General features: G+C 54.2%; 1 protein-coding gene across 5 annotated transcripts in view; it reads right to left on the reverse strand.

Annotated features, from left to right (window-relative positions):
- The window catches only part of MYO18B (myosin XVIIIB), a 77,595-nt gene that overhangs the window by 24,238 nt on the left and 39,852 nt on the right, over positions 1 to 13,505 (reverse strand). For all 5 annotated transcript variants that reach the window (XM_030025068.1, XM_030025069.1, XM_030025067.1 and 2 more), the window contains 8 exons: positions 12,635 to 12,835; positions 12,388 to 12,498; positions 10,282 to 10,386; positions 7,136 to 7,282; positions 3,210 to 3,323; positions 2,677 to 2,793; positions 1,843 to 1,926; positions 589 to 726 (listed from right to left, as the gene is read on the reverse strand). In XM_030025068.1, the coding sequence (XP_029880928.1) occupies positions 589 to 726; positions 1,843 to 1,926; positions 2,677 to 2,793; positions 3,210 to 3,323; positions 7,136 to 7,282; positions 10,282 to 10,386; positions 12,388 to 12,498; positions 12,635 to 12,835 (1,017 nt within the window). The remainder of the gene's footprint in view (positions 1 to 588; positions 727 to 1,842; positions 1,927 to 2,676; positions 2,794 to 3,209; positions 3,324 to 7,135; positions 7,283 to 10,281; positions 10,387 to 12,387; positions 12,499 to 12,634; positions 12,836 to 13,505) is intronic.

Below are 13,505 nucleotides of genomic sequence, written 5' to 3' on the forward strand. Positions count from 1 at the left end.
CCACCAGGACCACATCGCATCCCCCGGGGCTCCCACAGAGCCGGCTGCTGCTTTGGGGGCACAAGAGCATTCTCCTTCGCCCCCAGGCTGGGTTCATTCAGGCAGCGCGACTCGTGGAAAAGCGACAGTAAAAACATATCGCGGGGTGCCAGTAGATGTGCCGATTAACGGCAACAGTGAAATATTGCCATCGAGCCTGACGTCCTGACTTCTGGATGATGCCAGAGCAGAGGGATGCCTGTCAGAAAGGTGCTGTGATGGATGTGCTGAGCAGTCAGCACACACCGTGCTCTGTGTCCAGAGACAGGGACTATATATTCCTCCAGGTGTTTATAGCACTGGGCCCACTGTTGGCTTTCATCAACCACCACAGTGAAGCAGGTATAGACAATGGCATTGGCATGAACTATATGGACTGCCCACAAGCACAGGAGAGCTGGCCAAAGACCCCCCCTGTCCCTCCCCACCCCTTCCCGGTGCTTCTTCCCCCAAAGCTGAGGGGGTGGCATCACTGCGCCCGCCTTTTCCAAGCAAGCTACATCTCCCCGGGACTCCGCATCCCCTCTGCGAGTGGTGAAAAGGTGGTACCTCAAAGCGCTTCATCTGCACAGCCTGGAAGTCCAGCTGGCTCTCCAGGTCACGGATGCAGGCTTCCTGCCGGCTGACGATGGAGCGCTCGGCTGGGCACTGCTCCAGGTGCGCCGCTCTTGCCTGCGCTGCATGCAGCTGGGAAAGGGTGGGCTGTGTTAGCACTTCTCTGGCCCCTGACCCATGCAAGCACCTCCCGGTCCCTTTCGCAGATCCCCCACCAGTCCCTCGCCTTGGTGTGACGTGCACCGAGGACCTCTCATGGCCCCTGAGGTGACAGGGCACTATGGAAAAGCATTGCCTTCGGTTTCCTGAAGGATTCCCTGCTGTTAATACCACACAATAAATGCATGACACGAACATGTATGTTTGAATGAAAAATGTGCTGGCAAGATGATAAGTGTCTGGGTCTCTTTTGCTTTTCTCTTCTCGCAGACTCCTTGAGGACAGCAGGCGTGAAAATTCACAATTTACCCCTGTGTGGAAAGCTGCCTGGACCGAGCTGTTTCTTTAGCCGTTACACTGAGATCTCCAAAGCAAACTGCCCTTTTAGTGATCCCAGTACAAGTTTGGTTCAGGTTTTGTATTTGACCTAGAACTACGGGAATTTGTCTTCTTTTATCTGGCCTATCTCTAAAGCACCACCTGCTCCACCTCGGAGGGAGCGAGTCCTGCTTCTGATTCCTGGGCAGCTTAGCTATGCTCCAGTAAAGCACTTAAGTTAATGGGATTACTCATGTGTTGAAAATTAAATCCAAGCACTCCAGGAGGGCCGGTGCAGCCGCAGATGCGAGGCAGCGGAGCACCCGCCGGCACCCACCCCAGGGTCAGCCCCACGCCGGCCACGGCACCAGCAGCTCAGGAAGGGAGGAGAGAGAAGTGGGGCTCTCCATCCTGAGACCCTTGCCAGGGAAAGCTTTCTCCAGCGCAAGGCCATTGCTGGCAGAGCCCTGCAGCCTTTCCTGGCCCCATCCTGCCCGCAGGGTCAGGGCTGTGGGCATGCAGCAGGCAGACAGTGGCTTCTGCACCATGCTGCTCTCGGGCATGCATGGCGCGTCAGGAAGAGGGGACGAACCTGACTGTTTTACAAAGGAGAAATGGCTTGGTACCACCAGCGTAGACTTGGACTAATTTCAGACAAGAACATGGCATCCATGAGTGACACCAGTGATGCACCAGGCACAGACATCAGAGGACACCCGGATGGCTCTCTCGCTTCTCAGCTCTGGGTGCTGCGGGCTGGGGAGGAATTACCTTCTCCTGAAGGCTCTGCTTTTCTTTCTTCACATCTTCCACCTGTGTCTGCAGCTCCCGGATCTGAGCGATATCCGTTGCCGACTGCGGAAAGATTAAGCGCAGCAGTGGGAGCAGACCCGAGGCCTCAGAGCAGCAGGCACATGCTGTGAAGAGCATGGTGCCAAAGGCTGGCTCATGCCTGCACCTCCTACCACCAAAACAGCGAGTCACTCCTGCACTGGACTGAAGGAGCTTAATTCTCCCGACTCAATGCAACTTTCCTCATTTTTGAAACAAATATTTGTAGATCAGGAAAGAAACCATATTGTCAAGGTCATTTCTGTCCTCAGGGTCCTTTCAGATACAGACTCCCAGCTCCGTAACACGACTGCAAGGGGCACCAGACTGTGAATTGTCAGTCTCGCCAGCCTACCCCTGCTCCACTGGGAGCCTTGGGGTCCCTCAGCTCCAAGTACAATCCTTTGGGAGAGCCGGCCTTAGTCTGGATATTGCGCAGAAAGCCCCAGGGCTGTCTGTCAGCACTTTTTAAGCTCTGCATGAGAAAACAGCAAAGGAAAGAATAGAAAAGGATCCAGATGGGGATGCTATAGGATTTCCCAACTATTGAAATAAAAGCCAAGACATCTCTTGAAAGACGACTCAAAACTACGGGTGAGAGGAGCTGGAGCCGTGAGCCATCCTCTCCTCTCATCACAGCATCTGTGTCCTGGGGTCCCTGCCTTGCTGTGCACCGATGGGGACTCCCGCTTGCTCTCAGACAGGCCGCAGGTTTTCCCAAGCACCCTCCCAGGGAGGGAGATGCTGTCCAGCCTCCACTGCCCCGCCTCCTACCTGGGCGATCAGAGCCTTGTGCTTTTCCATTAGCTCGTTCAGGTCTTCCTGGTCCTCATCGATGCGTTTCAGGAGGTCGGCTCTCTCGTGCTGCAGCTGGTACAGCTGCTCGTCCACCTGCGGGAGGACCCACAGGGCCGCTGGCTCGCACATCCCATGGGGGACCCACGGCACAGCACCGCCCGGACAGCAGCGTCCTTGGGAATGCGCTGCCGCCAGCCTCCAACCCCATGCTTGCACCGGGAGAGGCAAAGGGAGCTCCTGCGTATCTGCAGAGGGGGACTACGGCATGCTGTGCCCTTCTAGTAATTTCATCCATCCATTAAACCACCTGGGGGCTGTTGTTCCCAAAGAGGCTGGGTGATTTAGTAAATACATTCAGTGATTTAGTAAATATGTTTGGTGATTTAGTAAATATGTTGATTATTGCTGATTTAGTAAAAAAGTTGATTATTGCTATCAAACACAAGGAGGTAGGACTGCACTGTTGCCCTCCCACCTCCCCTGTCCCGGCTGCGTCTCCACGAACGCACCAGGGTCTTGTTTCTGCTGAGGGTCTCCAGCTCTGTATGCAAGTTCTCCAGCTCCAGGGCCGTGGTCTGCTGGGACTTCTGGGCCTCTGCGCACTTTGCTTCGCTCTCTTCCAACTGGGAAAAATTGGGGGAGATCATCATTAAAGGAGCAGAAACCATGTGCTGATTATGCTGTTCCCCTTGCCACACAGCCATGTCTATTTACACTTCACCCCCAGAGTATTTTCCCCTGCTAATGCACATGGAAACTCAACCTTTTAAAATCTGTGCTGCTCTTCAGCCCGTCTGCTCCTGGTTTACAGTGAAAACTTTTCCCTTCCCAGCTGGTGCAGCAGGGCGTCCTTGCCAGCTCCCGGCACACCTAACTGTGGATCCTAACACCACTGACTGTCCTGTTGAGTGCTGAAGCAAGCGCCTCGAACTGCACATCCACCCTCTGCCTTGGCACTGCCGTGGTAAGGTAGAGCCGGGATCATTAATTTGCAAAATTATGTGAATTACATGTAATTTCTGATTAGAGCAATTCATGATTCAGAGTTTACAAATGGGCTTTTCATGTGGCATAAATTGCATTTGCAAATATACATGAAATATCACATTTATAAATGCTAATTTGCTCTTGGTTTTTATAGCTCAGCCATTAAGACTACAATGATCTTAAATGGGCTGCAAACATCTGGAAGATGCAGCGTCATCCCAAAAACTCACACCGCCAGGACGGAGGAGTTTACGTAGGCTGTACCTGAACATCCAGTTCCTTCCCTTGCTCGCTTGGGTTTCTTTCTTTTCTTTATGAAAAAGAAAACTAAACCCCTCCACTTGCCGCTCAGTTCCCGTGCCCAGTCCCTGTTCTCCTGCAGAGGATGCAGAGCTCCCAGGGGCAACAGGAGCTGCTGCACACCACGGTGAGAGTTTGAGCATTTTAGGCTATTTTCTCAAGGTTTACTTGTCTTTTTTTAACTCTCTCCCTCAAAAAAGGGGGGGGATTATGAAGTACTATAACTGGAGCAATCCTCAGCTCATTTCCCTCAACCGTTTGGTGTGATTGAGACCTACTTGGAAAAGTTGAGCAGGTAATTTACTTCCTCAGTGCCTAATCTGCAGAGGAAATGGAAGGCGTTTCTCCCTTAAAGTCAATGATTCTTTTTATATACCTGGCACAGTATGATCTCTGAACGGCCGCTGCCAGCCCTGCCCAGCCACCTGCCTTCCTTGCCACCCGCCCGCCGTAAGGGAGAGCCCCGCGCTTGGGGGGGACGCAGCACACCAGCCCCCAGGGGCTGGCCACGCATGGAGGGTGACCAAACGCTGCCACTGCAGCCAGCAGCGATGGAAATCTTTTCCCCCTCCATCCCAGGGCCAGAGCACTGGCCTTTCTGGTGCACATGGAAACATCGGGGGGTTGTGATCTTCAGCCTCCACCCTCCTGCCTAAATTGCATCCCCTTCTCACTATTTTTAACTCCTTCGGTGAGAAAATCTCAGCTCCTAGGACCACTGTTTCCATCTCTGCGCCCTTCTGTCACCCCTGCCTGAACCAAGGAACAGATGGAAAGAAATAACCCCAGACATCTTTGGGTCTCCAGCTACAGTGCCCACCAGAAGCTGCTCACTGTGGGAAATATAAAGCTCTGGCACAGAGACAGTTAGCAGTTTGAATCCTGCAAAACCATTATTTAAAATGATGTGCCCGTGTCCAAACTCAGCCCGTGCTGATGGATTGTCTAGTTGGTCTATTCATACATCTGCAGAGCCACGCTCACAGCAACATGCGCTGTGTTCCCCTTTCTTCCACCAGGTGAAAAATAGCCTTTGTATTTTGCATAAAGCTCAGGCAGCCGTTACCGAAATGACCCGAGCGATAGCTGCTGGGAGGTGTTAAAGATGCCAATTGGACTCACTGCTGGTTTTATGGCCAAGGGCTTTTCCACCTGCCCAGCTTCGGGCTTCTCCAGAAGCAACCCTGTCCACAACCAGCCACTGGGACTGCCTTTCCCCTGCCACGATTACACTAAAACTCCAGATAGTTTAATCAGAGAGAAACACATCTCCAGGACCTCTCATTAAATACCAGCCTCCATTTCACTTCATGTAATGGAATTTTCCCACTTGGGAAGAATAAATTGAAACACCCCACCCCCCCCCCCAAAATGCATAATGTATGAACTTCTGAACAACATTAGATTCCTGTGCTACACCATCTGTTAAATACCTGCATAAAATGGATGCTTCAGCCTTATTAAGAAACAATGCTATACTTCTAGCCATATGGATTTTGATTAACAGAAATGTAGCATTTTAGCAAAGTTTTTATTCTTGTGGTGGTTTGTGGGCTGGTGGTAGGATGTATTGGCTTTTGAGAAAGTCGTCATGAATGCCATTAGAAATCGTTTAAATTTAAAGGACGGAATAATCATGAGGCATTTTTAATGCACGCAGAATCTCGGTGTTGGTGGCGCAGCAAAAACTCAATATTCCCAATATTAAGGCTTTCTGCTCTCCTCCAAAGTGGGCAGAGGCCACCCACTGCAGGAGCTGGGAAGGAGCAGGGGATGGACCTTATGGCACCGCAGCCACAGGCAAGAGAAAGCAACCTTCTGCACGAGCCTGCCTCGCTGCAGGGAGGGGGCTGCTTGCGGAACAAGGCGTTATTCCCCTAGCAAGATCAGGCTGGACACCACCGGGATGGCCACACTCGCCAGGCAGTGTAAGCATCCCGGCATCGCCGCTTCGTCCCTCAGATCAGCATGTGGAAGGGGTCCCTCAGCATCAGCCCACTGCAGCGAGCTCCAGTGCTGAGCGTAGTTCCCAGCCCGATTAAGAGCACTGGGGGCTGGGAAAGAGCAAGGCAGGGGCTGTGCATCATTTCCAGCCCCCAAGCAGGATTTGGGAAATACTGAGGGATTAATTGTTAAGCGTAGCATTACAGCATTAGCTCAACAATGTGTAAGAGAGAATGCACGAGTGCCAAAAGATGGCCGCTCCTGCTGCCTGCCCCGGCTATGGCCATCCTGGCCCTGGCTGTCCAGGTCAGTGGCACAGGCACAGGCAGGGACACCAGTAAGGGCATGGGCACGAGCAGGAGCACAGGTGCTCCATCGGCCACATCAGGCCGAGCTCACCTTCCCCTTCTCTGTCGGCACAGGTGGGAACAGCTGCTGCTCACAGATGTTATTTATGCAGAACTATTATCTCAATTATATATGTATGTTGTTGGAATCGCTCATGCCTCCCTATTAGTTTGTTTCCAGGGGAAACGTACAGTACAGATTAATTACTGAGCGGTTTCGGAGGACCGGCATCGTTAGCTCAGCCCCGGTGCTCGACATCGCAGGATACATGTGCACAGCCAGCCTGCGGATGGACAGCCCCGTGCCACCCCTGTCCCGTGGCAGGGCACCCCACGGACCCCGAGCTCACCCCAGGGCTGAGGCCGTCCCTGGCCACCAGCACGGTGGGCACAAGTGTGGCACCCGTCTGCAGCCGCTCGCCGGGTCGCTCAGTGCTGGCTGTGAACCGCACTTAAACTACGGCAAATCCGCTGCAATCCCTACTCCTGCCTTACAGCATCCCTATGGCAACATGTCCCGAACCCAGCGCCGCTGGAGCTCCTTATTAGAGAGATAGAAAACGCGCTGAACAGAAGGTAATTAACAGGGCTGCAGGAAAAAAAAAGGAAAAAATACTTAACCACTGTTGGCTTAATTACAGAGAAGTGCTCCTTACAAGGAGACCCTCCTCAGCACAAGAAGCACTTCTCACACTGGCCTGGGCGGCACGATGCTCGTACAGCACGGGGTCACCGCTCGGCCCACGCACAATTAAAACCAGATCTGCAAATATTTCTTGCAGCTTCCCCTCAGCCGAGGTAAAGGGTGATGGTGCTCCAAGGGGCAGGGAGATGCCCGCTCGTCCGACGGCACCTACCTGCTTGCGCAGCCGCTCCAGCTCCTGGGTGCTGGCACCGGGCTCCCCGGGGGCTGCCAGCAGCAGCTGCACGTCAGCGAGCAGGGCACGCGTCCGCCGCAGGTCCCGCCGCAGCCGCTTCTCCACGTCAAAGTCGCGGTGGCCAATCTGGGGAGGGGAGAGGGGGTGTCCTGAGCCCTGCCGCCCCGCAAAACCACTGTCAGACCTTTCTGTCCCACCCCAAGGCGTTCCCCACAAAATTTGGGAATAGGGAAATATTTTGGTAATGCTGAAGTCATGACGCAAGAAGATATGAAATATCTATGTATAAATATTACAGTTTTCCCCTTTTTATCAAATAAAAATAATTTAATAGTTAAATAAAAGGGAGAAAATAAATTATGTAAACATCAAAACTGTCAGATTACACCAAAACACCACAATTGTTCCCCACTGGAAAGCTGTTCCTCTGAAAACATTAGCCCACCCCTGGTCTCCATCAGCCACGTGCCTGCCCAGTGAGCCATCCCTGTGGCCAGAGGGACAGCCCGGCTGCACAACCTGGGGGCACAGGTGGGCACTGCGGGTCCCCAGAGCCATAGCACCCTGTCCTCGTGGCCACTGGGCACTGTCACCTGCCCCGGGACACCACCCTGGCCGAGGGGTAGGGTCAGAGAGGGGCAGACCCACAAGATGCATGTCCAGTGTCTCTGCCAAGACCTGGCACAGAAAATGCAAAAGTCATTGCGTGAATGAAAAAAAGCCAGAAAAACCCTTTTGCCCCTTTGGGGAAAAGAGTGACAAAGGCAGGAGAAAGTCAGCCCAAAGGGGAAAGGGAAAAAAATGCAAAACGCTGATGAGAAAAGCTTCATTAGGAGTTATTTACGCATCTCTAATACAAAGCATCTGGAGTCCCCGTCAGCCGCAGAGGGACGTAACCGATGCTGCCGCCTTCAGTGCGGGAGGCAACAATCTCTCGTGCACAAACCCCAGCAATGCTGGTGGAAAACAACTGCTGGGTGATTTTGGAGGCTCATCCCTGGGCAGTGTGGAGTCACCACATCACCCTGAAGCCTTTTAAAGAAGGGAAGTAGGAAACACCTTAAAAAAACCCTCTACACTCCCCCCCACCCCAAGCTAAGAGCAACCATGGTTACAGGGATAAAAGAATTAGAAAAACACCAAATAAACAGGGACATGGTTTCAGTGCTTGATTTCAGACTAATTGAAGTAAAGAGCATTTTTCATTTATTCTGTTTTCCACAGCTCTTCTTGTTTCAAATCCGTTCTCCTATTTTCTGTTCACTGGCTAAAATTAATTGTGCGGATTTGACCTTGTAACCTGGTTTAGAGCTGGCTGGCATTTGCTGGAACCAGAAATCGTTGGCATCTCCATTTCCTTAATTAGTTTTCTGGGTTGGCTTTTTTTTTCTTTTTTAATAAACTGCTCTGAAGCACACTGTCCACTGTAAATCAGACGGTATTTATAATAACCCTGCAGCGGAGCAGATTTGCTGTTATCCCTGCCGTCCCTACAGACCATATCTTGGATGCCGTTCAGCATCGTTCTCCCGTAGCTCTGGGTCTGCCCACCGCCACAGAGGATGGATTTTGTATCGTAGCTGGAAGCAGCAGGTACGGCAGCCACCGCTGCCTCCTCCCACCATTGCAGCCCAGTGCTCTTTAAGTTACAAAGCTGGGATTTCATTTAACAGCTGCTTTCAAGGCTCCGGTCATATCTCTCATACACTATAGCAATACCCAGATACACTATGCCATCTCCTCTTCCCCTCTTGGCAGGGGCCAGGGACTGCCCGGGCAGTGCCTGGGGACAGTCCCGGGAAGGAGAAGGTGCCTTTCCCTGAGAGTCCCCCCAGCTTTGCTCCATGCAGCTCCTGCTGCCTCCTCATCCATCTTAGTTCTCCTCCACCGAACAAGAGGGACATGTTGGATTGAGAGGCAGTTATAATAATACCCTGCTTTTATACAGCAAGATTTATTCTGACAGTTCCCAAAACATTTTATAAGCTGGGAGCCGGGGGGACGTTATGGATAAGCCTCGTCAGACCATTTTGTGTCTACTTGAAATATGCCCACCACTTCAGAGTTGCAAAGCTCCCAGATTCATCCTGTTTAATGAACACATGCAATCACCAAGCCTGGTGAAAGGGTGAAATCCAGCCGGCTTGTGCTAATGGCCGGAGGATGCGCTGCTTAATTACCGCAACTCCAGATAATCAGTTCCTCCTCTCCCGCACGTGCGGGGTGAGTTGCAATGCGACGGGGGCTCTGCCAGGGCGGTTGGGAGGCGTCAGCACAAACCCAGCCTGGCTGAGCTCTGGGGAGCCCTGGGGTGCAGCAGCACCGAGATGGCAACTCTGAACGCACTAGACTGATGCCATCCTTGGCCCCGGCAGCACCGTGGCCCCAGGGAAGGGCCAGGTTGTACCTCATTTGGTCACCAGAGCTCCTTCAGCAGGAGCTGGTGCATGAGACAGCCTCTGGGCCTGGCTGCTCAGCGACGCTAAGTGATGTCCAAGCCGATAAATGCTGTTCAATGAGGCTGCGTTCAGCCCCTCGCCTTCTAATTTAACAGGGAGCAGCTGTGTGTGCTTTTCCCATTACGTGCACTTCAATCACTGCCACAGACACATTGGAGAGTGAAAAAGGATTTGTTCAACAAATGTGTTTGGGATAGAATTCCTGTGCAAAGAGCAGAATCCAATAAACTGCTTTTCTGGGCAGTTGGAGCTGCTCCAACATTAGTCCTGGTTAGTTTGACTCTCATGAAAATACCAGCAAAAAGCAGATGCCTCCCCCGCTTAGATAATTCTCCTGTACAAAAGTGAACAGTTCCCCTCCATGGGTCCTTAGGGGGACTGGCTGTCTCCTATATGATGCCTGCAGTCCCGAAACCCTCCTGGCACCCAGTGCCTGCTGTGGCACATGCTGCTGCTCTGATGAGTGTTGTTTGGAAGAGGCGAGGGATGGAGGACATTGCGGCCGGCTGCACGTGCGTGAACAACCAAGCTGTTGCCCTGTCCACACACATGCATGCATTCACACTCCCTTTTTTACAGGCAGTGTTTTGAGCTGGGGCACGGCCAGCAAAGCGGTTTGGCTGGCCAGGAGGTAGCAGCAAGGAGAGTGGGGCACCATCCTCTTACCTGCTCGCACAGGGTGCCAACGAGCCCCTCCAGGTCTTGCTTCTCGTGCAGCACCATCTGCTTCTCCTCGTACTCCTGTTCCAGCTGCATCTCCAGCTGCCGGAGCTGTGTAGGGGGAGACAACCCCAGCCATGCTCAGAGCCCAGCTGCTCCCTGCCAAAGCCCCACATCCCGGCAGGGCACAGCCACTGCCGCAGCGGGGACCTGGGCAGCCGGGCAGCCCCTGGGAGAGGGTGCGTGCTGAAGCCTCCCATTACTGCAGCCGGCGCTGGGGACCAGGAATGGGTCACGTCCCCTGGAGCAACTGCTACCCCCAGGCAGCGCAACTGCTCCTGGCCAGGAGGAGCAAGGGGAAGCAGTCCAGGAGCCTGCAGGACTTTTGGGGACACGATGGGCTCTTTGAGCCACCCCACCTGCAAGGCACGCTCAGAGGTCCCCAAGGGCTGTCCCTGCAGCTCTGGAGCAGTAACACAGGGTATTCAGCCGAGCTAGAAGAGGGGCCAGCGGTAATCCCTCCAGGTTTCCTCAAGGCATCCCATGACCATGAACCAGGCAGGCAGCACGCTTCTTGCTCCAGCTCCCCACCACTGAGGAGGTGACAGTGGCCTCGCAGGGCAGAGCATGCCGTAAAGGCAGGATTTGTACTGCTCCCAGGAGCAAAGGGGGCCTGAAAGCCAGCATTGCGTGCAGGAGCCTGCATCCCTCTGCCTTTGCCTCTGCTCAAGCATCACCATCCCGCAGCACTGCAGCAACAGCAAGTGCTTTGCAGGAGGGAACCGGACCCGGGGAGGCATCGCAGAGCTCTGCTGTGCAGCTGTGAGAGGTCCAGCAAGCCCAGCTGGGAATGGTGGTGGTAGAAATGTGTTAACAAACCAAGCCAGCCCATTGCACAGCCCGCTCCTCCCCTTGCAAGCAGCTGCGTGGCCGTGCCCACAGGAGCAGATGTGCCAGGCTGCAACCCTGGCACAGTTCCCCGGGGCCCTCCCTGCCCCAGCCACCTCCTGCACCCCCAGCTGCTGCTCAGAAACAGGGTTTAAAAAGGGAATGGGAGCAGGCTGTTAAATATCAATTGCTCTCCAGAGTGTCTCTGCCATTTACTCATTTGGAAAATAATACTCAGGCCATGCAGGGTGAGGAAGAGAAAGGATGAACGACATCCTGTTGGCTGAGACCAGCGGCAAGGCACGGCATCTCCTTTAAGTGATGCTGGCAGTACCTTGCTCCCTGTACAGGGCAATTAAACAGAGAGGTGCAGAAGGGCAGGGAGGACCCTGGAAGGAGCCCTGAACAATGCATCCTCACGACCTGCCCAGAGCTTCGGCAAAAAATGGCCAGTGGAGAGGGGGAGAGAGCAGCGGTGAGCTGTTGCTGCACCATCCAGCAGAAGGGCAGCACCGCGGGAAGGCAGCACAGTGGGAAACGGCAGTGTTTGCACGGTGGCAGCCTCCCATGACACGCAGAGCCTTATGGCTTAGGGCACAACTACATGCTGACAGGAGCAGGAGGAGCAGAGATTGCCTCCTTTGCCTTCCCACTTGTCCTGCCTTCCTAAAATAGCACATGCAAAGCCCCACCGACTGCTTCATCTAGCCTCAGCAATGTTAATTCACCATCAACAGCCAGGTATGCCCCAGAGCTAATGGGAACTGGCTGCTACCACGCAGCCTCGCATCAAACACCCTGAGGATTTTGAAGAAAGTGGAATTCGTGTTTGCATGCCACTGACCTTGTGGCCTTGCTGAAACAGTATTTTCTGTTCATTATCACTAAACACGAAGCCCTGGCTGGCTGGAGCTGGTGCCTTTGGCATGGCACTGGTGTCACCGGGAGCACTGTGCCCATGTGCTGCATTGCACGTGGCTCTCGCTCACCGTCCCCGACAGCCCCTCTAGCACGCCAGGGACTCACACCTGACCCAGACCCTGATTTTGCACCCCGGGGCTGCGACCGGGGCTTATGCTGGAGTGGTGGTAGGAAAGCAGCACTAGCTCACCTGGCTGCTCCCTGGGGAGGAAGGACGCCTGGGAACGGCTCCTCCTCTGCACTGTGGACAGTGGGAGCCCTGTGGAGCACCCAGCATCATTCCCCCACCCGGCACCAACCTACCCTCCTCTGGCAGGACTGCCGCACATCCTCCAGCTCCTCGTCCTTGTCTTCCAGCTCCTTCTGGTGGATCTGCTTCATCCGCTCTATCTCCAGCTCCAGCCTCTGGTGGAGCTGAAAGACCCAAAGACAAATGCACCGGTAGTTGCACACAACCCTGGAGGGATGAGGATGGTGCTGGTGCGGGCTTGACATGCCCGCGTGGGGATGAACATCCCCAGCACACCCAGCCCGGTGGGGGCCACGCTACCTGCTCCAGGTGATCGACGGCAGCCGTTTGCCGCTCCAGCTCTTTCCGCTGCTCAGCAGCACTTGCCTCCAGGTCCCAGAGCTGCTTCTTGAGCGCGGGCATGGTGCGGGCGTCCAGGGCATTGGGGGTGCTGAGCTCCTGCACCCGGCCGGCTAGCACGGTCACCCGCTGCGCCAGGCTGGCTGCCTCCGCCTCCTTCTGCTGCTCGGCAGGGGCAGAGCAGTGGGTCAGCAGCTGAGCCCCAAACGCAGGAGAGGGGGCTTGCACTCACACCCCGCTCTTAAAACCCAGACCATTTCCAAATGCACCATCAAAATACCCTGGAGCAGCAGCAGGCAGTGGTCAGCCCCCTCCCTGTACCAGCAGCCCCATCCCCACCATGAGCCCCGAACAATCCTTTCCCCCCTCAGTTTTGCTCGCTCGCTCCTGACCTCACCTTCCTCCTGCCACAGGCTGTCCCCGACATGGGTTCCCCGCAGCCTCCGCTGCCTGGGATGACCGGCAGCAACCTTGCGGCTTCCCCCCAGCCCCAGCATGCTGTGCCCCTGCCTCTGCGGGGGGCTCGGTGGGCACCTGGTGCATCACCATCTCATGGGGGCACAGACCTGCAGTTTCTTGCAGGTGAGATAGCGGGTAGAGTTGTGAAGAAGAGCACAAGTGACTTTAATAAAAATGATGGTGGGCCTCATTAGCTAAACCATGGGATGGGTATCACTTGTAAAAAGTGATAGCATTTCTTCTGGCAGAGGGTAATGTTATTTAAATACATCAGGCACATCCTAGAACTGCGCTAAAAGAAATTGGAATCAAGTTGCTGGGTTTGTGCCTGATTGCCTCTGCTATAATTGCAAAGATAATGGCTCTGCTCTAA

The sequence above is a fragment of the Aquila chrysaetos genome, chromosome 9, assembly GCF_900496995.4.
Source record: "Aquila chrysaetos chrysaetos chromosome 9, bAquChr1.4, whole genome shotgun sequence".
In the NCBI taxonomy this organism is placed as follows: Eukaryota; Metazoa; Chordata; class Aves; order Accipitriformes; family Accipitridae; genus Aquila; species Aquila chrysaetos.